Genomic DNA, 25409 nt, shown 5'->3' with positions numbered 1-25409 from the left:
GTTGTGGGGGCAAGGATGTAAATGCCAGTGCAAGGGCGCGAAGGCCCCGTAGGGCGTCAGCCATTTTTTCAGGCAGAAGTGTTGCCCTGAGAAGAACCTTCCCGCGCCCTCCTTGAGGAGAAGCCCGCCGCGCATGCGCGGGGTCGCCCAGTCGCCTCCGCACGGGCTCGAGGTGGGGGGGGGAAGCAGCCCGGGCTTCTCCTATTGGTCGAGCGGCGGGGGAGGCGGGAGAACGGCGGGCGCTCCTCCAATCACAAAGGCGCGCGCGCACGCGAACGAGCGTGGCCCGTGAGGGGGAAGGAGGTGCTCGCGCGCGCGCCCGCCCGCTCTCCCTCCTTCACGCCTGGCGGCCATGTTGAGGCTCCTGAGGAAGACGCTTGGCTTTTTCTGGAGGAAGGCGGATGCCCCGGGCGAAACGCCGGAGGAGCCGCCCTCCAAAGGTACGAGGGCCGCCCTCGCCGCCCCTCCATGCCAAGTCCGCCTCAGAAATGGCCTCCAGTCGCCCTGTGTAGTGTAGGCCTCGCCCGACCGTTTGGGGCCTGTGGGCAGACGGGGGCGGAAGCGTCTCCATCTTTCCCCGCGCCTTGGCCAACCTCCTGGAACGTAATCATAATCAGGATGGCATTTGTTTGGCGCTTACTATGTGCCAAGCACTGCTGTAAGTGCTGGGGAGGATACAGGGTCATCAGGTTGTCCCACGTGGGGCTCACAGTCTCAATCCCCATTTTACAGAGGAGGTAACTGAGGCCCAGAGAAGTGACTTGCCCAAAGTCACACGGCTGACAATTGGCCGAGCCGGGATTTGAACCCGTGACCTCTGACTCCAAAGCCCAGGCTCTTTCCACTGAGCCATGGCATTTGTTTAATAATAATAATGATGATGGCATTTATTAAGCACTTACTATGTGCAGAGCACTGTTCTAAGTGCTGGGGAGGTACAAGGTGATCAGGTTGCCCCACCTGGGGCTCACAGTCCCAAGCCCCATTTTACAGATGAGGTAACTGAGGCCCAGTGAAGTGACTTGCCCAAAGTCACACAGCTGACAATTGGCCGAGCCAGGATTTGAACCCGTGACCTCTGACTCCAAAGCCCGGGCTCTTTCCACTGAGCCGTGGCATTTGTTTAGTGTTTACTATGTGCCAAGCACTGTTCTAAGCGCTGGGGAGGATACAAGGTGATCAGGTTGTCCCACGTGGGGCTCACAGTCTTAATCCCCATTTGACAGATGAGATAACTGAGGCACAGAGAAGTGAAGTGACTTGCCCAAAGTCACACAGCTGACACTTAGTGGAGTCTGGATTTGAACCCAGGACCTCTGACTCCCAAGCCCGGGCTCTTTCAACTAGGCCACGCTGCTTACTACCTCATTCATTCAATCGTATTTATTGAGCGCTTACTGTGTGCAGAGCACTGTATTAAGCGCTTGGTAAGTACAAGTTGGCAACATATAGGGACGGTCCGTACCCAACAGCGGGCTCACAGTCTAGAAGGGGGAGACGGACAACAAAACAAAACATATTAACAAAATAAAATAAATAGAATAGTAAATATGTACAAGTAAAAAATAGAGTAATAAATCTGTACAAACACATATAGGTGCTGTGGGGAGGGGAAGGAGGTAGTGAGTCCCACGTGGGACAACCTGATGACCTTGTATCTATGCCGGCGCTTAGAACAGTGCTTGGCATTCAATCGTATTTATTGAGCGCTTACTGTGTGCAAAGCACCGTACTAAGCGCTTGGGAAGTACAAGTTGGCAACGTATAGAGACGGTCCCTACCCAACAACGGGCTCCCAGTCTAGAAGGGGGAGACAGACAACAAACCAAAACGTATGGACAGGTGTCATGTCATCAGAATAAATAGAAGTAAAGCACATAGTAAGCACTGAACAAATACCAACATTATTATTATTACCAGGTGGGGCTCACAGTCTCCATCCCCATTTTACAGATGAGGGAAACTGAGGCCCAGAGAAGGGAAAGGATTGCCCAAGGCCACACAACAAGTGGCAGCGACAGGATTAGAACTCATGACCTTCCGACTCCCAGGCCTGTGCTCTAGCCACTAAGCTGGAACACTCATTCAGTCATATTTATTGAGTGCTAACTGTATGCAGAACACTGTGCTGAGCGCTTGGAAACTACAATTCGGCAACAAATGGAGACAATCCCTACCCAACAGTGGGCCTCACACATCTCACCTTCATCCCTGTCTTGGCCTCCCTGCCCATCTCCCTACCTCCAACTTCAGTCAATTAATCATATTTATTGTTTACTGTTTGCAGAGCCCTGTCTCAAGTGCACGGGAGAGTACAATACAAGTAAGCTGGTTGTGAGCAGGGAATGTGTGTGTGTGTTATATTGTACTCTCCCAAGTGTTTAGTACAGTGCTTTGTACACAGTGATCACCCAAGGATTATGATTCAGTGAATAATAATAATAATAATGATAATAATAGTGGCATTTATTAAGCGCTTACTATTTGCAAAGCACTGTTCTAAGCGCTGGAGAGGTTACAGGGTGATCAGGTTGTCCCATGGGGGGCTCACAGTCTTAATCCCCATTTTACAGATGAGGTAACTGAGGCCCAGAGAAGTGAAGTGACTTGCCCAAAGTCACACAGCTGACAAATGGCGGAGCCGGGGTTTGAGCCCATAACCTCTGACTCCAAAGCCCGGGCTCATTCCACTGAGCCACGCTGCTTCTCTATTCCCTGCCCACAAGGAGTTTATGGTCTAAAGGGGGATACAGATGATAATATTGATAAATAAGGTATGGATATAAGTGCTGTGGGGCAGAGGGAAGGGTGAATAAAGGGTGCACAGAAAGAAATGGGAGAAGAGGAATTGAGAGCTTAGTTGCTGAAGTTCTCTTTGAGGAGAATCAGTTAATGATACTTATGGAGTATTTACTGTGTGCAGAGCACTGAACTAGGGCCTTAGGGAAGTACAAAACAGTAGAGTTAATAGGCATATTAACCCCGTCCACAAGAAGCTTACATTTATGGAGAAGCAGCATGGCTCAGTGGAAAAAGCACGGGCATTGGAGTCCGAGGTCATGGGTTCAAATCCCGGCTCCGCCAGTTGTCAGCTGTGTGACTTTGGGCAAGTCACTTAACTTCTCTGGGCCTCAGTTACCTCATCTGTAAAATGGGGATTAAAACTGTGAGTCCCCCCGGGACAACCTAATCACCTTGTAACCTCCCCAGCGCTTAGAACAGTGCTTTGCACATAGTAAGCGCTTAATAAATGCCATCATTATTATTGAAGAAGAGGAGACAGACATTAAAATAGAGGTAGAGGAAATGGCAAAGCGTAAGATAAGCCTCACTCCTCTCCAGATCACACTTCCCTCTGCTTCCAGATCATTTATGAAAAACATTTTGTACGTGTCTCCCTACCTGTCAACATAATAAAATACTAATAATAATTGTGGTATTTGTTAAGTAGTTACTATGTGTCAAGTACTATATTCGGATCAGACTAAGTCCCTGTTCCATACGGGGCTCACAATCCAAAAAGGAGGTCAGGTTGACCATTCTTCTCAGTATCAAGGAGAAGCTCCTGGCTGTTGACTTTAAAGCACATAGTCACCTCTCTCTTTCTTACTCACCTGCTCACTTTTCCCATTACACACCAGCTTGTACTCTTGGTGTCTTCCACCACCGAACTCTTGCTTCCTCAAACTCCCCCTTCAAATTCAACGAACTACAGATCTCTCCATTGTCGAGCCACTTCTGAAATCACATTTTGAGAAGGGCTTACTCAATCAGTTGTATTGTGTGCTTACTCTGTGCAGATCACTGTACTATTCTCCTGGGAGAATCCAACAGAGTTAGGAGACATAAGCCTTGCCTTTAAAGATTTTACAGTCTAGTAACTCATTTCTATTCTCCCCACAATGTATGCCCTCACTTCCACCCCTCTATGCGTTTTCAGCTCTTTTGTAGTAACTACACGTTTTATATTCACAACTTCCCATAGCACTCTTGCATAAACCGTAAATTCCTCATTACTTAAGCACTAACTCAAGTATGTAACCCCTTTTCCTTCGTCCTCCTATGGGTAAATTATTAGTGTCCACCTCTTGTACTAAATTGTAATTTCCTTGAGGATAGGGGTTGCGTCTACTAATTCCATTGCACTCTAACCAACCCTCAGTACATTGCTCTGCACACAGTAAGTGCCTAATAAATTCATTCATTCATTCAATTGTATTTATTGAGTGGTTACTTTGTGCTTGGAAGCCTGCCTTCTTTGCTGGGTTAGTAAATTCCTGGGCCGAAGGAAACAGGCAAGGAGCCCTGATTTTTCCAGTTCAGATTCTCTTTGGGACCAAAATCTTTCAGACCTAAGTAGACTTAGATCAAAAGCTCCCACCACTTAAACTTGCAACGAAAATCGACCCGGGAATATCAAAACTAGGGGAAGAGTTTAAGTAGAGTTTGGGGGCCACAGACAGATAACTGCAGAAATCATGCTGAGCTTGGCAGTCCAAAGGGAATTTGGGCTACCAAGGAGGTTTAGGGAAGCAGCATGGTGTAGTGGAGAGTGTGCAGTCCTGAGAGTCAGAGGTCATGGGTTTTAATCCTGTCTCTACCACTTGTCTGCTAGGCAACCTTGGGCAAGTCGCTTTACTTCTCTGGGCCTCAGTTACCTCACCTGTAAAATGGGAATTGAGACTGAGTCCCACGTGGGATAGGGATTGGGTCCACCTTGATTTGCTTGGATCCACCTCAGTACAGTTCCTGGCACATAGTAAGCACTTAACAATTATTATTAAATCTTCAGCAGTCCTAAGATGAGAGTTCTTGCACTTCCCTGAATGCTTAGCTTGAATTATGGGTCTCCTCCCCCTCCGCATCCCCCCCCGCCCCGCTCTACCTCCTTCCCACAGCACCTGTATATATGTATATATGTTTGTACATATTTATTACTCTATTTTATTTGTACATACTTATTCTATTAATTTTATTTTGTTAATATGTTTTGTTTTGTTGTCTGTCTCCCCCTTCTAAACTGTGAGCCCACTGTTGGGTAGGGACCGTCTCTATATGTTGCCAACTTGTACTTCCCAAGTGCTTAGTACAGTGCTCTGCACACAGTAAGCGCTCAATAAATACGATTGATGATGATGATTGAATGAATGAATGAATGAATATAGATGTGGCCCAAGATCTGGGTAAGGAATTTTTCCACTTTTACCCAAGTCATGTTTTAGCCCTTACTTTACCAAATTTTTTTTCCCCTTCCACCGTATAGATAATTTAAAAACCATTCATGGCGTAGTGACCAGATATTGCAGTGACTATGGCATGATTGATGATATGATCTACTTCACTTGGGATGTAGTGACTAGTAATGGACCACTGAATGTTGGCCAGGAAGTTACTGCCATTGTCGAAGAGGATCGAACTTCTAATGGATTAAAGGCTGTGAGGGTAAGATTTGATTTAGCTTAAAAACTAATTCTTCCTGTTTTCCCCCCAGCCCCAACCCATTTCAGGCATCCCTCCCTCTTTTCCCGTCCTCTCTCCCCCTTTCCCAGGGAGAATAATGAATGTTTTCCCAGCCTCCCATGACCTGGCTTCCTCATCCTAGTGCTCCTCTCATCTCATCCCAGCTCCGCCACTTGTCAGCTGTGTGACTTTGGGCAAGTCACTTAACTTCTCTGTGCCTCAGTCACCTCATCTGTAAAATGGAGATGAAGACTGTGAGTCCCATGTGGGACAACCTGATCACCTTGTAACCTCCACAGCGCTTAGAACGGTGCTTTGCACGTAGTAAGCGCTTAATAAATGCCATTATTATTATTATCTTCTCCTTGGGGAGCCAGGAAGAGATCGAGGTGGACCCACAAGGGCTCATCATCATAAGTGCTTCCCCAGTGACAAAACATTGTGCTAAGCACTGGGGTTGATATGGATAATCAGGTGGGACACAGTTCCTGGCCCACCAGGGGCCCCCCAGTCTAAAAAGCAGGGAGAGGAGGTATCCAAAATCGTCCCTTGATGGCAAAAAATAATAATAATTATGGTATTTGTTAAGCGTTTACCACTGTTCTAAGCACTGGGGTTGGGTACGAGCAAATCGCATTGGACACAGTCCCTGTCCCACGTGGAGCTTACGGTCCCAATCCCCATTTTACAGATAAGGTAACTGAGCCTCAGGGAAGTGAAGCGACTTGCAGACAAGTGGAAGTGGCAGGATTAGAACCCATGACCTTCTAACTCCCAGGCCCTTGAACTATCCACTACGCCATGCTGCTTCTCATAAAAGAGCCATCCCTTCTCCACTCAAGTGGAAGGGGCAGAAAATCAGACAGTCAGGGCGGGGATCATTCCTCCAGCCTATTCCCTGAAGCAGCAGCTGACAGAATTAAAAATCAAAAGTTAGGGTGGTGGCCTGTTGAACAGGGGCTCATGGTGAGGGGAAGAATTCTGGAAAATGATGGTATTTAAGTGCTTTCTTTGTGCCAGGTACTGTACTTAGCACTGGGGTGGACACAAGCAAATCATGTCAGAGAAGCAGCATGGCTCAGTGGAAAGAGCCCGGGCTTTGGAGTCGGGAGTCATGGGTTCGAATCCCGACTCTGCCAATTGTCAGCTGTGTGACTTTGAGCAAGTTACTTAACTTCTCTGTGCCTCAGTTACCTCATCTGTAAAATGGGGATTAAGACTGTGAGCCCCTGTGGGACAACCTGATCACCTTGTAACCTCCCCAGCGCTTAGAACAGTTTCTGCACATAATAAATGCCTTTGTTATTATTATTATTATGTTGGACACAGTCTGTGTCCCATGTGGGTCTTACAGTCTCAATCCCCAATTTACAGATGAGGTAACTGGGGCCCAGAGAAGCAAAGTAGCTTGCCCAAGGTCCCACAGCAGACGAGTGGTGGAGCCGGGATTAGAACCCATGACCTCCTGACTCCCAGCCACTGTGACATCCTGCTGGGTGCTCTCTTCCCCACTGCCCCCACCATCACAGTACCACCCCCATACTGGCAGTTGGAACTAGGAAAAGTCCACCAGGCAGCAGGATTCTGCCCACTAATGTTTTGGGCTGATGAGTCCTAAAATCAGATTGGTGACGAATTTTCTGTCCTCGTTCTGCCCATGCTCAGGTGTCAGTCCTTACACCGAGGTAACGGGACCAAAGACTGGTTATAGGGAAGCAGTGTGACCCAGTGACTAGAGCCCAGGCTTGGGAGTCAGAAGGTCATAGGTCCTGATCCCATCTCTTGTCACTTTTCTGCAATGTGACCTTGGGCAAGTCACTTTACTTCTCTGGGCCTCAGCTCCCTCACCTGGAAAATAATAATAATGATGGTATTTGTTAAGTGCTTACACTGTTCTAAGCGCTGGGGGGATACAAGGTAATCAGGTTGCCCTACGTGGGGCTCACAGTCTTAATCCCCATTTTCCAGGTGAGGTAACTGAGAGACAGAGAAGTGAAGTGACTTGCCCAAAGTCACACAGCTGACAAGTGGCAGATTCGAACCCATGACCTCTGACTCCCAAGCCCGTGCTCTTTCCCCTGAGCCACGCTGGAACCCTATGTGGGACAGGGACTATGTCCAACCTGATTATCTTGTTTCTACCCCCGTGCTTAGAACAGTGCTTGGCACATAGTATGCGCTTAGCAAATACCATAATTATTATTATTCATTCATTCATTCGTATTTATTGAGCACTTACTGTGTGCAGAGCACTGTACTAAGCGCTTGGGAAGTACGAGTTGGCAACATATAGAGACGGTCCCTACCCAACAGTGGACTCACAGTGTATTATTATTATGAGGGACAAGGAGGACAAGAAGCAGGGAGGCTGGATCGCCCTCAAACCAGTTCATTCATTCAGTTGTATTTATTGAGCGCTTATTGTGTGCAAAGCAGTGTACTAAGTGCTTGGGAGTGTACAATATAAGAATAAAACAAACACATTCCCTGCCCACAACGAGCTCACAGTCTAGAACTAGTTATTCCAGGGTTGGTTTTATTTGACTCGAGTGTTAGAGAAACTGCACAAGGATGGCATCATTAAATGAAAACCGTGCCTGGAAAAATGTGGTTTTAAATCACTTTTTCTTTTTTCGCTCCGGCCGTGTGTGGAGCCCTCTGTTTTCTCTGGGTGGTTTTGGGTTTCTTTTCTGTTGAAAGCACTCCTTTTTCTATCACCAGGGCCAGCTCTCACGTGAGAGTAAAGAATTTGGGGTCATCTGCATAGTTGCTGCTCTGTTAAAGTTTGCTTGGCAGACCTATTTTCCACTGAGAAGCCGAGCACATGGTTTTTCAGATGAAAGAAATGAAATGATGCGTCTCAAATTATAGGCCCTCCGTATTTTTGCCTTGTAGGTAGAGTCAGCCTCTGATAAATGGGCAGATAACAAGAAAAGTTATTTCGAACGTCCAAATTCTGTTACTAAGAGTTTGCTTGGCACTGTTACATCTGTTTCGGAGACCGGAGGGTATATTAATCAGGCGACCTTGTTCTCCCTGGAGGATGTTTGTGAAGGTAAGGTTAACTTTCTTGGAAAGCAAACTGTGTCTTGCCTGTTTTAAAATAGCTGGGTGCCTCATTTATATTTTAATGAAGTTAGAAGCGTCAGCGAGAAAAATTAAAGTAAGGCACGGCTCACAAGTTGCAGACCAAACCAAGGCACGGAGCCCCTCATTGGCTGGGGGTGAGAGTTGGAGCCGTTCCCGCAGTGTTTAGTACATCGTGTTTGGGACTGGAACCGCTAGAGGAGAGAGTTTTAAGTCACTCTGTCATAATCTGGTTTATTCATTTATTAGGTGCTTCTGGTTAATCGTGGCTAATTACCTTTGCGCCCTTGTCGGGGTAACGGGTGAACTCTGTGGGCCACGGAAATCCTGACAGTGTAATTGAAACCTGAACCTAGCGTTGCGAACTTTCTGAACAATGGGCACTTCTGCTCTTTCGAAGAGAGCCAAGGAACAATGACTCTCCCCCGCCTTCACAACCTTATTATTATTATTGTTATTATAATGGCATTTATTAAGCGCTTACTATGTGCAGAGCACTGTTCTAAGCGCTGGGGGGAGGTTACAAGGTGATCAAGTTGTCCCACGTGGGGCTCACAGTCTTCATCCCCATTTTACAGATGAGGTAACTGAGGCTCAGAGAAGCTAAGTGACTTGCCCAAGGTCACACAGCAGACGTGGTGGAGTTGGGATTCGAACCCATGACCTCTGACTCCAAAGCCCGTGCTCTTTCCACTGAGCTGTGCTGCTTCTCAACAGCCCATCTCCTCCAAGAGGCCTTCCCTGACTAAGCCCTCCTTTCCTCTTCTCCCACTCCATTCTGCATTGCCCTGACTTGCTGCCTTTATTCATCGCCACCACACTAATGTCCATTTCTGTCATTTATTTATTTTTATTAATGTCTATCTCCCCCTCTAGTCTGTAAGCTTGTTGAGGGCAGGGAATGTGTCTGTTTATTGTTGTATTGTACTATCCCCAGTGCTTAATACAGTGCTCTGCACACAGTAAGCGCTCAATAAATAGGATTGACTGACTGACTGACATTGTAAGCTCAAAACCCTTTCCCTCAGCTTCCCCTCCCTTCCGCATCACCTCAACTCGCTCCCTTTGCTCTTCCCTCATCATCATCAATTGTATTTATTGAGCGCTTACTGTGTGCAGAGCACTGTACTAAGCACTTGGGAAGTACAATTTGGCAACATAAAGAGACAGTCCCTACCCAACAGTGGGCTCACAGTCTAAAAAGAGTGGGCTCACAGTCTAAAAGTGGGCTTACAGTCTAAAAGTGGGCTCACAGCTCCCTCTCCCCGCCCCACAGCACTTATGTATATATCCATAATTCTGTTTATATCGATGCCTGTTTACTCATTTTGATATCTGTCTCCCCCTGCCCCAGACTGTAAGCCTATTGTGGGCAGGGATTGTCTCTCTTGATTGCTGAATTGTACTTTCCAAGCACTTAGTACAGTGCTCTGCACAATGTAAGCGCTCAGTAAATATGAATGGATGAATAATAAGTTCCATCTCGAACCCATGACGGTATCATCAGAGACTGAAATTTCATGTACACTGAATGTTACCCGCACATCATCTGCTGGGATTTGGATAAAAATAACACCTTTTATGTTATTCTTTAATGCTCATTAAAGAATTGGGCATGCATGTAGACATTTCTGTCCAATAACCAGAGTCAGGGAACGTTGACTCTCTCTTTTTTCTGTTGTCCTAATGACCAGGCATATTTACATCTCTCTGTAGATCGTCTTGTCAAAATTTCCCAAAGGATGTCAGGTATAGTGGAATTATCCTGCAAGTCACAAATTCTGTGGGTCGTAAATATAAATTGTCTTCGGTTTGTTTTCTTTTCAGGTTTCCAGCCTTATAAAGGTGACTGGGTGGAGGCGGACTATTTCATTAATCCAGCTACATGGAGCAGTGAGGCGGTCTCTGTGAAGCCACTGAGATATAAAAGGATAGACATGGTAGTTCTTTCACATGTCACACTAAATATGTGTTTTGGTTTTTTTAATAGTGTTTGTTAAGTGTTTACAATGTGCTAGGCACTGTACTGAGCGCTGAGGTAGATAATAATAATAATAATGATGGTATTTGTTAAGCACTTACTCTGTGCCAAGCACTGTTCTAAGCGCTGGCACATACAAGATACAAGGTAATCATGCCAAACCCAGTCTCCATGTCCTATAGGGGATGCATAGTCTTCGTCCCCACTTAATAGATGAGGTGACAGGCCCAGAGAAGTGAAGTGACTTACCCAAGGTCACACAGCAGACAAATGGCAGAGCTGGGATTAGAACCCAGGTCTTTCCAACTCCTTGGCCCATTGTTCTATCCCCCAGGTCATCCTGCTTCTCAGTGGCTTGCTGTGTGACCGTGGGGAAGTCACTTCAGTTCTCTGTCCCTCAGTTTCATTAACTGTAAAATAGGGATTCAAAACCTGCCGGCATGATTATCTGGCCTTTGGCTCGTCAAGCACTTCTCAGTTCTTTGACTCTTTAGACTGACTTTTGAGAAGCCACTCTGTCAACATTCTGCTCATTTGGGAGGCAGTCAGTGTATTTATTGAGTCCTTACTGTCCTGTGTGCTTGGGAGAGTACAGTATAACAAGCAGACCCATTCCCTGTCCACAATAATCTTATGGTCTAGAGAGGAAGACAGATATGTACATTAAGTGCTGTGGAGAAGGGGGCAGTGAAAAAAAGGAGCAAGTCAGGGCAATGCAGAAGGGAGTGGGAGAAGAGGAAAGGGGGGCTTAGTCAGGGAAGGCATCTTGGAGGAGATGGGCCTTCAATAAGGCTTTGAAGTGGGGAAGAGTCATTATCTCCCACCCCTTCTGCCGAGCAATTTGCTGGGAGGGACCTGTGGGGAGAATGGAGGAGAGGAGGGGGCCCCAACAGCTACTGTCTGGGGCGGCTCTTTTCCAGGTGAGGCTCAGAGAGGATCGGGATAACAAAGGGTAAATTCAGCTACAGGTCCAGTCCCCCCCCAAAACAAATCATCAGCTGTGGGGAATGGAATATCACCCCAGCTGGCTTTTCCACGTGGATAAGGTGTCACCGCCCCGAGTGTTCTGTTCACACCTGAGAAAGCAAATTGGAAATTTAAGAAAGGGAACTCAATCTCTTTGAGGTACATCCCGCTTATTCTTTCTCTTGGCCATCTAGAGAAGATCGAAGGCTTTAGTTCAGGAACTCTTTCAACATGGCACGATTGATAATTGCATGTAAAAGTCAGTTCTTAAATGTTCAGAGTCGGGGGAAGATTTCAGCATTTTCGGATGCTGAAACCGGGGAATGGAAATCAGGCTCGGTTTCTTGGGTGGAGTTGAAAAAAAACCCAAGCATACTCTGCAGAGAATTAAGATGCCGAGGCCAAGGTAATGTACCCCTGTTGTGCTCGGTTTTGGTATAACGGTTCTGATCGGATCTGTTTTTTTCCTGTAACAACCACAGGTGTGCGTAACCAGTGTGTGTGGACGAAATGGGGTGGTTGACGATAGCATATTTTTCACATTGGACTCATTGAAGCTGCCAGATGGATACAGACCTCGCCGATCTGATCTGGTCAACGTGGTGGTAGTTGAGAGTAATCAGTCATGCTACATTTGGAGAGCACTGTGTATGACCCCAGCAGAAAACAAAGGGTAATGAGCAATTAACATTCACCTTCCAGCAGCAGCATCTCTAAGACAAAGTTCAAAGAATTGTTTTAGCCTTAAATAATCCTTCTCAAACACTGGAGTGTGGCTAGTTGTCAGACGAGTTCTTGTTTTTATTTTAATAGTAGTTAAGTGCTTACTATATTCCAGGCACCATGCTAAGCGCTGGGGTAGATATAAGCTTAAAAGTTTGGACACAGTCCGTGTCCCACACAGAGCTCACATTCACTTAATTTCTCCTTGCCTCAGTTCCCTTATCTGTAAAATGGGGATTCAGTTCCCTTTCTTCCTCCTTCTTATAATGAGAGCCATGGTGATCCTGTATCTATCCCAGTGTTTAGAACAGTGCTTGGCATTCATTCATTCAGTAGTATTTATTGAGCACTTACTGTGTGCAGAACACTGTACTAAGCGCTTGGCACATAGCGCTTAACAAATACCACAGTTATTATTACTAGTTGTAGTAGTAGTAATAATAATAATCCCCATTTTACAGGGAGCTTGTTTGGGGGGACTGTCACCTCCTTCGGCTACCAAGCCTCTTAGGCTAGTTGGATGATGATGATGATGGTATTTGTTAAGCGCTACTATTTATTCATTCAGTCAGTCATATTTATTCAGCGCATACTGTGTGCAGAGCACTGTACTAAGCAATTGGGAAGTAAAAATACAAGAACAGTGCTTTGCACATACTAAGCACTTAATAAGTGCCATCATTATTATTATTATTACAAATCGGGAGCATATAGAGACTGTTCCTACCCAACAACGGGCTCACGGTCTGAGTCAAGCACTGTTCTAAGCGCTGGAGTAGATACAAGCTAATCAGGTTGGACCCAATCTGTCTCCCACATGGGGCTCCCAGTCTTAATCCTCATTTTACAGATAAGGTAACGAAGCCACAGAGAAGTGAAGCGACTTGCCCAGGGTCACACAGCAGGCCAGTGGCAGAGCTGGGATTAGAACCAGGTCCTTCCGATTCCCGGGCCCGTGCTCTGTCCATTAGTTTGGTCTAGTTTAAAGGGCTTCATCTGGTTTTGCCTTTTTTTCAAACCACGTCACCCAGAACGTGAGCCTTACACTATTGTGTTTGGTCTTTATATGCCCGGGGTGCTGGGAGTTGAAGGAAGTGGGCGGAAAACCCTCCAGATAATGCCTGGCAGAGATGGTAAAGTGTGTGATGGATTCATTCGGATGAATGAGTTACCCGTGTTGTCACTCTTCTCCCCAGACAGCCCATGGCCGGCCGTGACATGGGTGTAGATGAATCATTTGAAGCCCTTCTTTTGAGCAACAAAGGAGGACTCGAAGTGTCAAAGATGACAAATTTCGGAACGCTCAAACAAGGGGAGAGTAAAAATATTGTCATCTGGATAGAGTAAGTTTTCTCTTTCTAGCTCGGTTGATCAGTGGTATTTCTTGAGTGCTTACTGTGTGCAGCGCACTGGACTAAGCGCTTGGACGAGGACAGTACAATAAGAAACCCTCAGTTGGTCAAACGGGTGAGGGTCCAACTCTTGGATTGTTTAATTTTGGGGTTCCCTCACTGCCTAATCTCGGATTATCTTCCTCTCATCCCCCTTCTGCTTTTCCTTCTCTGTTTCCTTGCTGTCAGCTCCTTCCCTTATTCCATTGCCCTTATAGCAGTAGCCCATTTTTTTAGGCACTTATATTAATAATAATAATAGTAATAATAATAATAATGGTTTTTGTGAAGCGCTTACTCTGTGCCAGGCAGTGTTTTAAGCACTGGGGTGGATACAGGCAAATCGGGCTGGACACAGTTCCTCTCCCGTGTGGGGCTCACATTCTCAATTCCCCATTTTACAGATGAGGAAATTGAGGCCCAGCTAAATTAAGTGACTTCATTCATTCATTCATTCAATCGTATTTATTGAGCGCTTACTGTGTGCAGAGCACTGTACTAAGCTCTTGGGAAGTACAAGTTGGCAACATATAGAGACGGTCCCTACCCAACAGTGGGCTCACAGACTAGAAGGGGGAGACAGAGAACAAAACATACTAACAAAATAAAATAAACAGAATAAATATGTACAAGTAAAATAAATAAATAAATAGAGTAATAAATACGTACAAACATATATACATAGATACAGGACTTGCCGAAGGCCACACAGCAGACAAATGGCAGAGCTGGGATTAGAACTCGTGACCTTCTGACACCTAAGCCCGTGCTCTTTCCTCTGAGCCATGCTGCTTCTCTAGCCATGCTGCTTCTCTATTAAGCGCTTACTATGTGCCAGGCACTGCACTAAGCACTGGGGTAGATACAAAACAGTGGGGTTGGACACAGTCCCTGTCCCACATTGGGCTCCCAGTCTCAGTCCCCATTTTACAGATGAGGTAATAATAATAATCATTCATTCATTCATTCAGTCGTATTTATTGAGCGCTTACTGTGTGCAGAGCACTGTACTAAGCGCTTGGGAAGTACAAGTTGACAACATACAGAGACGATTCCTACCCAACAGCGGGCTCACAGTCTAGAAGGGGGAGACAGACAACAAAACAAAACATATTAACAAAATAAAATAAATAGAATAAATATGTACAAATAAAATAGAGTAATAAAAACAGCCATATATACATATATACAGGTGCTATGGGGAGAGGAAGGAGGCGGCTCAGTCTGGGAAGGCCTCCTAAGACCTTGTAACCTCCCCAGCGCTTAGAACGGTGCTTTGCGCATAGCAAGCGCTTAATAAATGCCATTATTATGATTATTGTCCCTCAGCCAGGTTTTGGGGGGCGAGAAGGGGGTGGGCCCCGGGGGGACCAGAAGTGCTCCCGGGAGGGACAATAATTATGGTATTTGCTAAGCACTTACTGTGTGCCGAGCACTGTTCTCAGCGCTGGGGTAAATGCAAGGTAATCAGGTTGTCCACCGTGGGGCTCACCGTCTCAATCCTCATTTTACAGATGAGGTAACCGCGGCACAGAGAAGTTAAGTGACCTGCCTGCGGTCACACAGGAGAGAAGTGGTGGAGCTGGGGTTAGACCCCAGCGCCTTCTGACTCCCGGGCCCCAGTTCTAACCACTAAGCCACGCTGTACGATAGAGCAGAGCTGGTAGCTATGTTCCCTGCCCCCAACAAGCTGACAGTCTTGAGGATGTAGATTAGGGATGCCCAGTCTCGCGGGGAAGGGCAGCAAATAAAATGAGTCCTAGCAGGAAAGGACCTGGATGAAAAGGAGTAATCAAAAAGGTGATATTTTACCGTTCAGGCCCCACGTGAATCGTCCCTGGCAGGAAAAGCGGCCCCGGTTTTCCCCAGTGTCAGACTGTCAGATGGACTTTGCCGGAGGGCAGTGGGGACCATTATTTGAAATCGAGTCGAGCTTGGGCAGGGCCCCACCACCCCCTCCACCAGCGATATGCCCCCAGGGCCTGGATTGCAACAGAAGAGTGAGTAGAGAAGCAGCCTGGCTCAGTGGAAAGAGCCCAGGCTTTGGAGTCCGAGGTCATGGGTTCAAATCCCTGCTCCGCCGCTTGTCAGCTGTGTGATTCTGGGCAAGTCACTTAACTTCCCTGTGCCTCAGTTACCTCATCTCTAAAATGGGGATTAAAACTGTGAGCCCCCCCGTGGGACAACCTGATCAACTTGTATCCTCCCCAGTGCTTAGAACAGTGCTTTGCACATAATGAGCGCTTAATAAATGCCATTATTAGGGCTGACGAGCAGCATATCACCAAGTACCTGCAGCTTCAGGCTCCAGATTACAGAGGAGGTAAAGTGGGGGTAGGTGCCTCAGGAGCCCCCAGTTTTAGGGGGGCTAGGACTGGCAGCCATAGTTAGCCCTCTCGGTCCCCTAGAGCTGAATGTAAGCTGAAATGGCTGCTCCCCGCTTCCTCTCTCTCTCTCTGTCTCTGTCTCTCTGTCTGTCTCTGTCTCTGTCTCTTTCAGTAGCAGGTCAAGGCAGGAGCCGTCGAATAATAGTAATGGCATTTGTTAAGCGCTTACTATGTGCAAAGCACTATTCTAAGCACTGCGGAGGATACAAGGTGATCAGGTTGTCCCACGGGAGGCTCACAGTCTTAACCCCCGTTTTACAGATGAGGGAACTGAGGCCCAGAGAAGTGACTTGCCCAAAGTCACACAGCTGACAAGCGGTGGAGCAGGGATTAGAACCCAGGACCTCTGACTCCCAAGCCCGGGCTCCTTCCACTGAGTCACGCTGCTCCACAGGGCTGGTTCACTCAGCTACTGCTCCCCCGTCCTCTCCTCCCACCCCTCCGGTCGCAGTCCGAGCTGCGGCAGCCCCAGCTCGGCTGAACCTTTCTGGGTTAGACGCCCTAGCCCCCATCAACGCAGCTAACGCAGTAGGCCCCTTCCTCTGCTTTTCCCACTCTCTCTCTTACCCCTTTTTCTTCTCTTCTGTCCCCCCTCTTCTTCTATCTCCCCCCATCTTCTCTTTTGCTCTCCTCTGTCCCACCGGGGATCCCTCTAATCTTACACACCCCAGGCCTCCCAAAGCCTTAATCCAGCCTAGGCGATGCTCCATTTGCTCCTGGAATAGACTTTGGGTCCCAAGGGGGTGAGAGAAGGTGTGTGGAGTTCACCTCTCCCCTCCCTTCCTCTCCCATGAATGTCAAGCACTTAGTACAGTGCTCCACACACAATAAACGCTTAGTAAATACCATTGAATGAATAAATGAATGAATGAAAGTCCTGTATCCTCTGCCTGGGGGCCCCTTCCTTCCTCTCCTCCTCGTCCCCCTCTCCATCCCCGCCATTTTACCTCCTTCCCTTCCCCACAGCACCTGTATGTATGTTTGTACGTATTTATTACTCTATTTATTTTACTTGTACATATCTATTTTATTTTGTTAGTATGTTTGGTTTTGTTCTCTGTCTCCCCCTTTTAGACTGTGAGCCCACTGTTGGGTAGGGGCTGTCTCTGTATGTTGCCAACTTGTACTTCCCAAGCGCTTAGTACAGTGCTCTGCACACAGTAAGCGCTCAGTAAATACGATTGATTGATTGATTGATTCCGTATGACTATAAGTGTACCAAAAGTCACAATGTGTTTAAATCTGATTTTTAATGTGAAGGCCTGGGTCTTCAGTCACCTCATTTTTTTCTTTTTTTTAAAGGAATAAGGGTCAGGCACTGCAGTACTTATTCTGCTGTAGACTGGCTGGCTGGGAAAAAACAAAACAATTTCACCTTAAAGTGCCCGATAAAAATCAGATTCCTTCAGGAGCACTTGCGGGTCCTCCCAAAGGGAGATTTTCCAAGGGGAGCGTGAATTCGGCCACCGTCTTCACGGGAGATGCCACCTACCCATCACTGGGCTGCAATACTGTAAACTCAAACGGAGGATTGCTCACAGGTACATTCCAGTTGGTCACGGATTAGGGGTGGAATCGACTGAAAAAGGAGTGTCACTCCTGGAAGACCCCAAAAAAGTTTGCGCCTGTCCCAGATTGCAGGGGAGTGTGTGCTCAGGGGGTGGGGGGGATGTGTTTGTGTGTCAGAGTGACCTCAAAGATTGATGTCTTTGATAGAGAAGCAGCGTGGCTCAGTGGAAAGAGCCCGGGCTTTGGAGTCAGAGGTCATGGGTTCGAATCCCAGCTCCACCACGTCTGCTGTGTGACCTTGGGCCAGTCACTTAAATTCTCTGAGCCTCAGTTACCCCATCTGTAAAATGGGGGTGACGACTGTGAGCCCCACGTGGGACAACCTGATCACCTTGTATCCCCTGTAGCGCTTAGAACAGTGCTTTGCACATAGTAAGCGCTTAACAAATGCCATCATTATTATTATTATGTATAACCTACAGCCTGCTGGCTTCAACAGAATCCAAAACACCTTGCTAAGTTCAGCGTTGGGGATGAGATGGGAAAAAGTGAAATGGCATGCTTCTTCCCCCACCATTCTTGGAGAGTAAACTTGCATATGTGTGGTTGGCCCTGTGGGACTGAAAGTCCCACTAGTCCCCAGAGAGATCATGCTTACAAATGCATCTCCACGCATGTTGATGAACACGGGACTCAGTACTAAGGAGAGTCCTGTACAGTAGAAGGAAGACCCGGCCCCTGTCCTGGAACTGCTAAACTAAGAGAGGATACAGGCCAACCCAGATTATGCTCAAACAGCAGGAGTAGGAGGAAGAAAAAAGCTACAACTTACTCTGGTCAGAGCACTGTACTGGTGCTTGGGAGAGTACAGTACAGTTGGTAGGCCCAAACTGGCCCTCAAGGAGCTCGCAGTCTAGTGGAGGAGACTGACACCTCAAGAATTTACAGGTAGGGGAAGCTGCAGAGTAATAATAATAATAATTTTGGTATTTATTAAGCGCTTACTATGTGCCAAGCACTGTTCTAAGCGCTGGGGGAGGTACAAGGTAATCAGGTTGTCCCACATGGGGCTCACAGTCTTAATCCTCATTTTCCAACTGAGGCCCAGAGAAGTTAAGTGACTTGCCCAAGGTCACACAGCTGATAAGTGGCAGAGCTGGGATTAGAACCCATGACCTCTGATTCCCAAGCCCGTGCTCTTTCCCCTGAGCCGTTCATTCATTCATTCATTCAATCGTATTTATTGAGCGCTTACTGTGTGCAGAGCACTGTACTAAGCGCTTGGGAAGTACAAGTTGGCAACATATAGAGACGGTCCCTACCCAGTCAATCAATCAATCAATCGTATTTATTGAGTGCTTACTGTGTGCAGAGCACTGTACTAAGCGCTTGGGAAGTACAAGTTGGCAACATATAGAGACAGTCCCTACCCAACAGCGGGCTCACAGTCTAGAAGGGGGAGGCAGACGACAAAACAAAACATATTAACAAAATAAAATAAATAGAATAAATACGTACAAATCAAATAAATAAATAGAGTAATAAATCCGTACAAACATATATACATATATACAGGTGCTGTGGGGAGGGGAAGGAGGTAAGGCAGGGGGGGAGGCAGGGGAGAGGAAGGAGGGGGCTCAGTCTGGGAAGGCCTCCTGGAGGAGGTGAGCTCTCAGTAGGGCTTTGAAGGGAGGAAGAGAGCTAGGTTGGCAGATGTGCGGAGGGAAGCCATGCTGCTTCTCTATCAGGCTGTACTTTTGCGAGCACTTATTACAGTGCTCTGCACACAGAAAGCGCTCAGTAAATGCAGTTGAATGAAGGGAGATAAGTGCTGTGGGGTTGAGGATTCAGATGCTTAGGAGGTAAGGATCCAGATGCATGCATGGGAAGGGAGGGAGACTAGAGAGGGGAGGTGAGAGGTTAGGGAAGGCTTTCTGAAGGAGATGGGATTTTAATAGAATGTTGAAGATGGCCAAGCGCTTAGTACAGTGCTCTTAGTACACAGTAAGCGCTCAATAAATACGATTGAATGAATGAATGAAGGAAAAGCGATGATCTGACCGTGAGAGGATTTGTGGTTGCGGCACAGTGAGTAGGTCAGACCTCTCCCCGACACCAAGCACAGCCGTACCCTGGAAAAAGCGGGGAGCCCTCCTGACCCCAGGCTGTGTCGCCACCCCCAAAACATCGAGCTTTTGGCGAGTCGGACAGTCAGTAGCCGCCGAGGTAGTCTTTTGCCCCAGCGGGATTTCGGTGGTCCTTGACCCAACTTAGTGCAGGATCTGCCTCAGCTCCTAGAAGTAATCACCCTTCACCAGTCCCCCATCGTGGACCGAAATTGGGAGCGATCGACGCAACGGAAGACCACGGAGCGAAGGACCAGGTTGTTGAGGCTGCCCCAAGTGGACCGGTCCCCATTCCTCCGGGGAAGAAGACCTTCGTTCTCCTCGGATGCAACGCCAGGTAAGGCCGGTTTGGGCTTCCGTCTGAACCTCTTCTGCGCCTGCTTGAAGTCCGACGCGAATCAGTCGATCGCAGAGCACGAGCAAGAGAAAGTGTGCCTTCGTCCTGAAAATATTGTCTAAGAGGCCACATTGGCCACGAATTAATAATAACGGTAGTATTTGTTAAGCGTTTACTTTGTGCCAAGTGCTGTTCTAAGCACTAGGGTAGATACAAGGTAATCAGGTTGTCCCACGCGGGGCTCACCTTCTAAATCCCCATTTTACAGATGAGGTAACTGAGGCACAGAGAAGTTAAGTGACTTGCAGAGTCACACAGCTGCCAAGTGGCAGAGCCGGGATTAGAACCCACGACCTCTGACTGCCTATAATAATAATGGTAATAATGATGGCATTTATTAAGCACTTACTATGTGCAAAGCACTGTTCTAAGCGCTGCGGGGGGATACAGGGTTGTCCCACAGGGGGTTCACAGTCAATCCCCATTTTACAGATGAGGTAACCGAGGCACAGAGAAGTGAAGTGACTTGCCCAAAGTCACACAGCTGACAATTGGCGGAGCTGGGATTTGAACCCATGACCACTGACTCCAAAGCCTGGGCTCTTTTCACTAAGCCACCCTGCTTTTCAACTAAATTAACCCAGTTAGTCCGAACACTCTGGAAATGTATCATTTCTACCCTATGCAAGAATCGGAGCAGTCCTGGAGATATTTTACTTGTACATATCTATTCTATTTATTTTATTTTGTTAATATGTTTTGTTTTGTTGTCTGTCTCTCCCTTCTAGACTGTGAACCCACTGTTGGGTAGGGACCGTCTCTATATGTTGCCAACTGGTACTTCCCAAGCACTTAGTACAGTGCTGTGCACACAGTAAGCGCTCAATAAATGCGATTGATTGATTGATAGTCAACCCGTATGAGTTCTCGCCAAATCGACTATTCATTCAGAGATTTTTCAGATGCCTGCCAGCCGGACTCTGTGTTATCCATAGCCTGCTGATGAAAGATAGCTTTCCTGCCAAATTTGAAAAAGAATGAGTCCTCTGTTATCACCCTAGGTGGGATGTTTTCATGTGTTCTTTCTTTGTCCAACTTGGTAATTAGCCCACTCAGTCTGAAAAATTCAAAGTCTGAACTGGCCAGCCTTTGGTAGCCAGCGTTAGGAAGAGCTCACTCAAGTCATCCATCAGGCGATGGTGTTTATCGAGCGCTTACAGGGTGCAGAGCATTGTACTAAGCACTTAGTCAGCAAAGCCACGTGGCTTAGTGGAAAGAGCCCGTGCTTGGGAGTCAGAGGTCGTGGGTTCTAATCCCGGCTCCACCGCTTGTCAGCTGTGGGACTTTGGGCAAGTCTCTGGGCCTCAGTTACCTCATCTGTAAAATGGGGATTAAGACCGTGAGCCCCACATGGGACAACCTGATTACCTTGTATCAATCAGTCAATCAATCAGTCGTATTTATTGAGCGCTTACTGTGTTCAGAGCACTGTTCGAAGCGCTTGGGAAGTACAAGTTGGCAACATATAGAGACAGTCCTTACGCAACAGTGGGCTCACAGTCTAGAATGCCCCCCACCCAGTGTTTAGAACAGTGCTTGGCACATAGTAAGCGCTTAACAAATGCCGTCATTATTATTATTATTAAAGCCTAGAGTTGGGATTTGGGGGGATTGTTTCTGAGACTGTGAGCCCACTGTTGGGTAGGGACCGCCTCTATATGTTGCCAACTTGTACTTCCCAAGCGCTTAGCACAGTGCTGTGCACACAGTAAGTGTTCAATAAATACGATTGAATGAATGAATGATGGGCTTCATCTGACTGAAGTGCTCCGCACACAGTAAGCGCTCAATAAATACGATTGATTTATTGATTGACTTCAGTCAGATGAAGCCCATCATTCATTCATTCATTCAATCGTATTTATTGAACACTTACTGTGTGCAGAGCACTGTGCTAAGCGCTTGGGAAGTACAAGTTGGCAACATATAGAGGCGGTCCCTACCCAACAGTGGGCTCACAGTCTAGAAGTACAGTAGTCCTCTTCAGAGACTTTCTTAAAAGGGCTGGTTAAATAGTGAAATTAGCATTTGCACAGTCATTTCAGTTGGAACACTGCTCCCCTCCCTCTCCTGTGCCCTCGCCCCCCCAAAAATTCTTTATAACCCCCAGATATGCTTTCCTACAATTCTGTTTCGGTTGGATTGGTATCAAAATTGCAGTTAATTAAATACCGTAGTGTCTTGTTCGGAAGACTTAAAGGAAAAATTTTGCAATGGAAAATAATTTAATTACCCAAACATTTTTACCTTCAGCCTTTGAAAAGTCTCCAATCATGTCAAACAATGCCCTGTACTGGAAATGCTGATCCTAAGGTGTTGTTCATTACTCTGGTATTGATACATTTGTGATTCATATGGAAAAAACTTCCCCCTTTTTTTGGTCTTGAAAGCAATTAAGTGGGAAATCCCGGGTGATATAAAGCATATGATATGCACGTGTCTGTAAATATATATTATAAATTATTTATATTAATGTCTTTCTCCCACCACCACCCCGGACTGAAAGCTCATTGTGGGCAGGGAATTTGTCTGCTAACTTTGTTGTGTTGCACTCTCCCAAGTGCTTAGTACAGCGTGCTGCAAATAGTAAGCACTCAGTAGATATCATTGATTGATTGATTGATTGGTAAGGCTTCAAATTGAGGATGACCTTTAGCTATTAACTGAAACTTTACAAAGATAGGCATATATGCGACCCATACTCAGTTATTTGTGGTTCTGTGCTTGAGAAGAAACTTTTAACCCTTTTTTTTGCTTCTTCAAGGAATCCGGGTCGCTGCAAGGAACTCCTCTTGTTCTGTTTTTCCGACTTCAATATCGGGCGCTTCATTGAAATGAACGTAGTAAGTGAGGAGGAATCCCTAATAGCCGTCAAAGAAACCTTTTCTTGGAGAAAGGCTAAACCCCTGCCGGAACTCATCCCCACGAAGACCACCATGGTTGTGACTACGCAGAAAAGGTACCGTCACTTCCCCAGAGGCGCTCATTGATGTCGACGAATGAGATTTCCAGCGGGCCCCTAGAAAAGAAAGTTGCTCTGATCACAGTAAGTGCTCGGTAAATGCCATTGATTGATTGATAGAGAACAATCATCATCATCAATCGTATTTATTGAGCGCTTACTATGTGCAGAGCACTGTACTAAGCAAATGGGAAGTACAAATTGGCAACATATAGAGACAGTCCCTACCCAACAGTGGGCTCACAGTCTAAAAGGGGGAGACAGAGAACAAAACCAAAAATACTAACAAAATAAAATAAATAGAATAGATATGTACAAGTAAAATAAATAAATAAATAAATGGAGTTGACAGACGTCTGACTGGATACCCAGGATGTGCGTTTATTATCGGGAACTACATAAGAAGAATGTGTGGCATTAACATGTCTTGAACACAGAAAGAAAAGTCATTGCAGATAACGGAGAGGTGTGGGTGAAAGTGAGAATCACTTAGAACATGGAATTTTCTTCAGTCAATTTGCCATTTACCCATACGGCTAAACAGGAATCACCCTCTCCTCTAATCCATCCAAAGGCCTTTGTGATCCTCTTTCTTTTTCTCCATATTTAAATGGACTACCCACTCCTCAGTTCTGCTTTTCTCTGGGGAAGCTGGCCAGCTGGCTCTACCATCTCTGACAGAAGAGGAGGTGGCTCAACCATTCATTCATTCATTCATTCAGTCGTATTTATTGAGCGCTTACCGTGTGCAGAGCACTGTACTAAGCAACATAAAGAGACGGTCCCTACCCAACAACGGGCTCACAGTCTAGAAGCGGCGTGGCTCAGTGGAAAGAGCCCGGGCTTTGGAGTCGGAGGTCATGGGTTCGAATCCCAGCTCTGCCAGTTGTCAGCTGTGTGACTTTGGGCAAGTCACTTAACTTCTCTGGGCCTCAGTTACCTCATCTGTAAAATGGGGATTAAGACTGTGCGCCCCCACCGTGGGACAACCTGATCACTTTGTAACCTCCCCAGCTCTTAGAACAGTGCTTTGCACATAGTAAGCGCTTAATAAATGCCATCATTATTATTATTAGAAGGGGGAGACAGACAACAAAACAAAACATGTGGACAGGTGTCAAGTCGTCAAAACAAATAGAATTACAGCTAAATTCACATCACCATCTCCGGGAAAACTGGCCAGCTGGCTCTGCCATCTCTGAGGAAGAAGAGGAGGCGGCTCTACCGTCTCTGGGGAAGCCGGTTAGCTGGCTCTACCATCTCTGGAAAGAAAAGCGGGCTGCCCTTGGCTCACCATATCCGGCCTATGTTCCCAAGTAACAGTAGCAGCTCTTCCAACACAGAAGCGACGTGGCCTAGTGGATAGAGCCCAGGCCTGGGGTCAGAAGGACCTGGGTTCTCATCCCAGCTCCACCACTTGTCTGCGGGGTAACTTTGGGCAGGTCACTTCACTTCTCTCTGCCTCAGTTCCCTCATCTGTAAAATGGGGATTAAGGCTATGAGCCGTACGTGGGACGGGAGCCATGTCCAACCGGTTTATCTTGAATCTACCCCAGCGCTTAGAACAGTGCCTGGTACATAGTAAGTGCTTAACAAATACCATCATTATTGTCATTATCATTATTATGATTAGTTACTCACACAAACCTCAGGGCCTCCTGAGTTGGCAGCGTGGCTCCGTGGAAAAGAGCATGGGCTTTGGAATCGGAGGTCATGGGTTCAAATTCCGACTCTCCCACTTAGCTGTGTGACTTTGGGCAAGTCACTTCACTTCTCTGGGCCTCAGTTACCTCATCTGTAAAATGGGGATGAAGACTGTGAGCCCTCGGTGAGACAACCTGATCACCTTGTAACCTCCCCAGCGCTTAGAACAGTGCTTCGCACAAAGTAAGCACTTAATAAACGCCATTATTATTTTTATTATTATAAAGGGGGTTAGTAATAACAATAGTGGTATTTGTAAGGCACATATTATATTCCAAGGACCGTACTGAGTGCTAGGGTAGATATAGGATGACAAGGTCCCACATGAGGTTCACAGAGTAAAGTAGGAGAGAGGGCAGGTACTGATACCCCATTTTGCAGATGATGAAGCTGAGGCACAGAAAAGTTAAGCGACTTGCCCGAGGTCGTAGACCAGGAAAGTGGCGGAACTGGGATTAGAACCCAGGTCCTCTGACTCCCGGGCCCGAGCTCTTCCATTAGGGCATGCTGCTTCCCTAGGGTTTGGGATGCTGAGAGAACTACACATATAGGGAAAGTATGTTTTTCCTTTTCCTCTCCTGCATTTCTTCTTCTGTCTCTTGCTTTCTCTCTCTTTCCTTTTTCTTCCCTTCCCTCCCACAGAATGCAGTAAAAGAAAAGCAGAATTGAGGAGTGGGTAGTCCATTTACATATGGAGAATAAGAAACAGGACCACA

The 25409-nt window shown here is 46.7% G+C and overlaps 1 protein-coding gene across 1 annotated transcript in view; it reads left to right on the top strand.

Annotated features, from left to right (window-relative positions):
• The first annotated feature begins 352 nt into the window (after nt 1-352).
• Nucleotides 353-25409, top strand: part of MOV10L1 (Mov10 like RISC complex RNA helicase 1) — a 59713-nt gene continuing 34656 nt past the window's right edge. The window contains exons 1-9 of the mRNA XM_038756090.1: nt 353-440; nt 5264-5442; nt 8356-8515; nt 10375-10487; nt 11977-12167; nt 13414-13560; nt 17298-17536; nt 19823-19967; nt 22792-22986. Coding sequence (XP_038612018.1) covers nt 353-440; nt 5264-5442; nt 8356-8515; nt 10375-10487; nt 11977-12167; nt 13414-13560; nt 17298-17536; nt 19823-19967; nt 22792-22986 — 1457 coding nt within the window. The remainder of the gene's footprint in view (nt 441-5263; nt 5443-8355; nt 8516-10374; nt 10488-11976; nt 12168-13413; nt 13561-17297; nt 17537-19822; nt 19968-22791; nt 22987-25409) is intronic.

This window comes from Tachyglossus aculeatus, chromosome 14 (assembly GCF_015852505.1).
Source record: "Tachyglossus aculeatus isolate mTacAcu1 chromosome 14, mTacAcu1.pri, whole genome shotgun sequence".
Lineage (NCBI taxonomy): Eukaryota > Metazoa > Chordata > Mammalia > Monotremata > Tachyglossidae > Tachyglossus > Tachyglossus aculeatus.
Note: the sequence above shows the minus strand (reverse complement) of the source record. Positions and strands in the feature narration are given on the sequence as shown.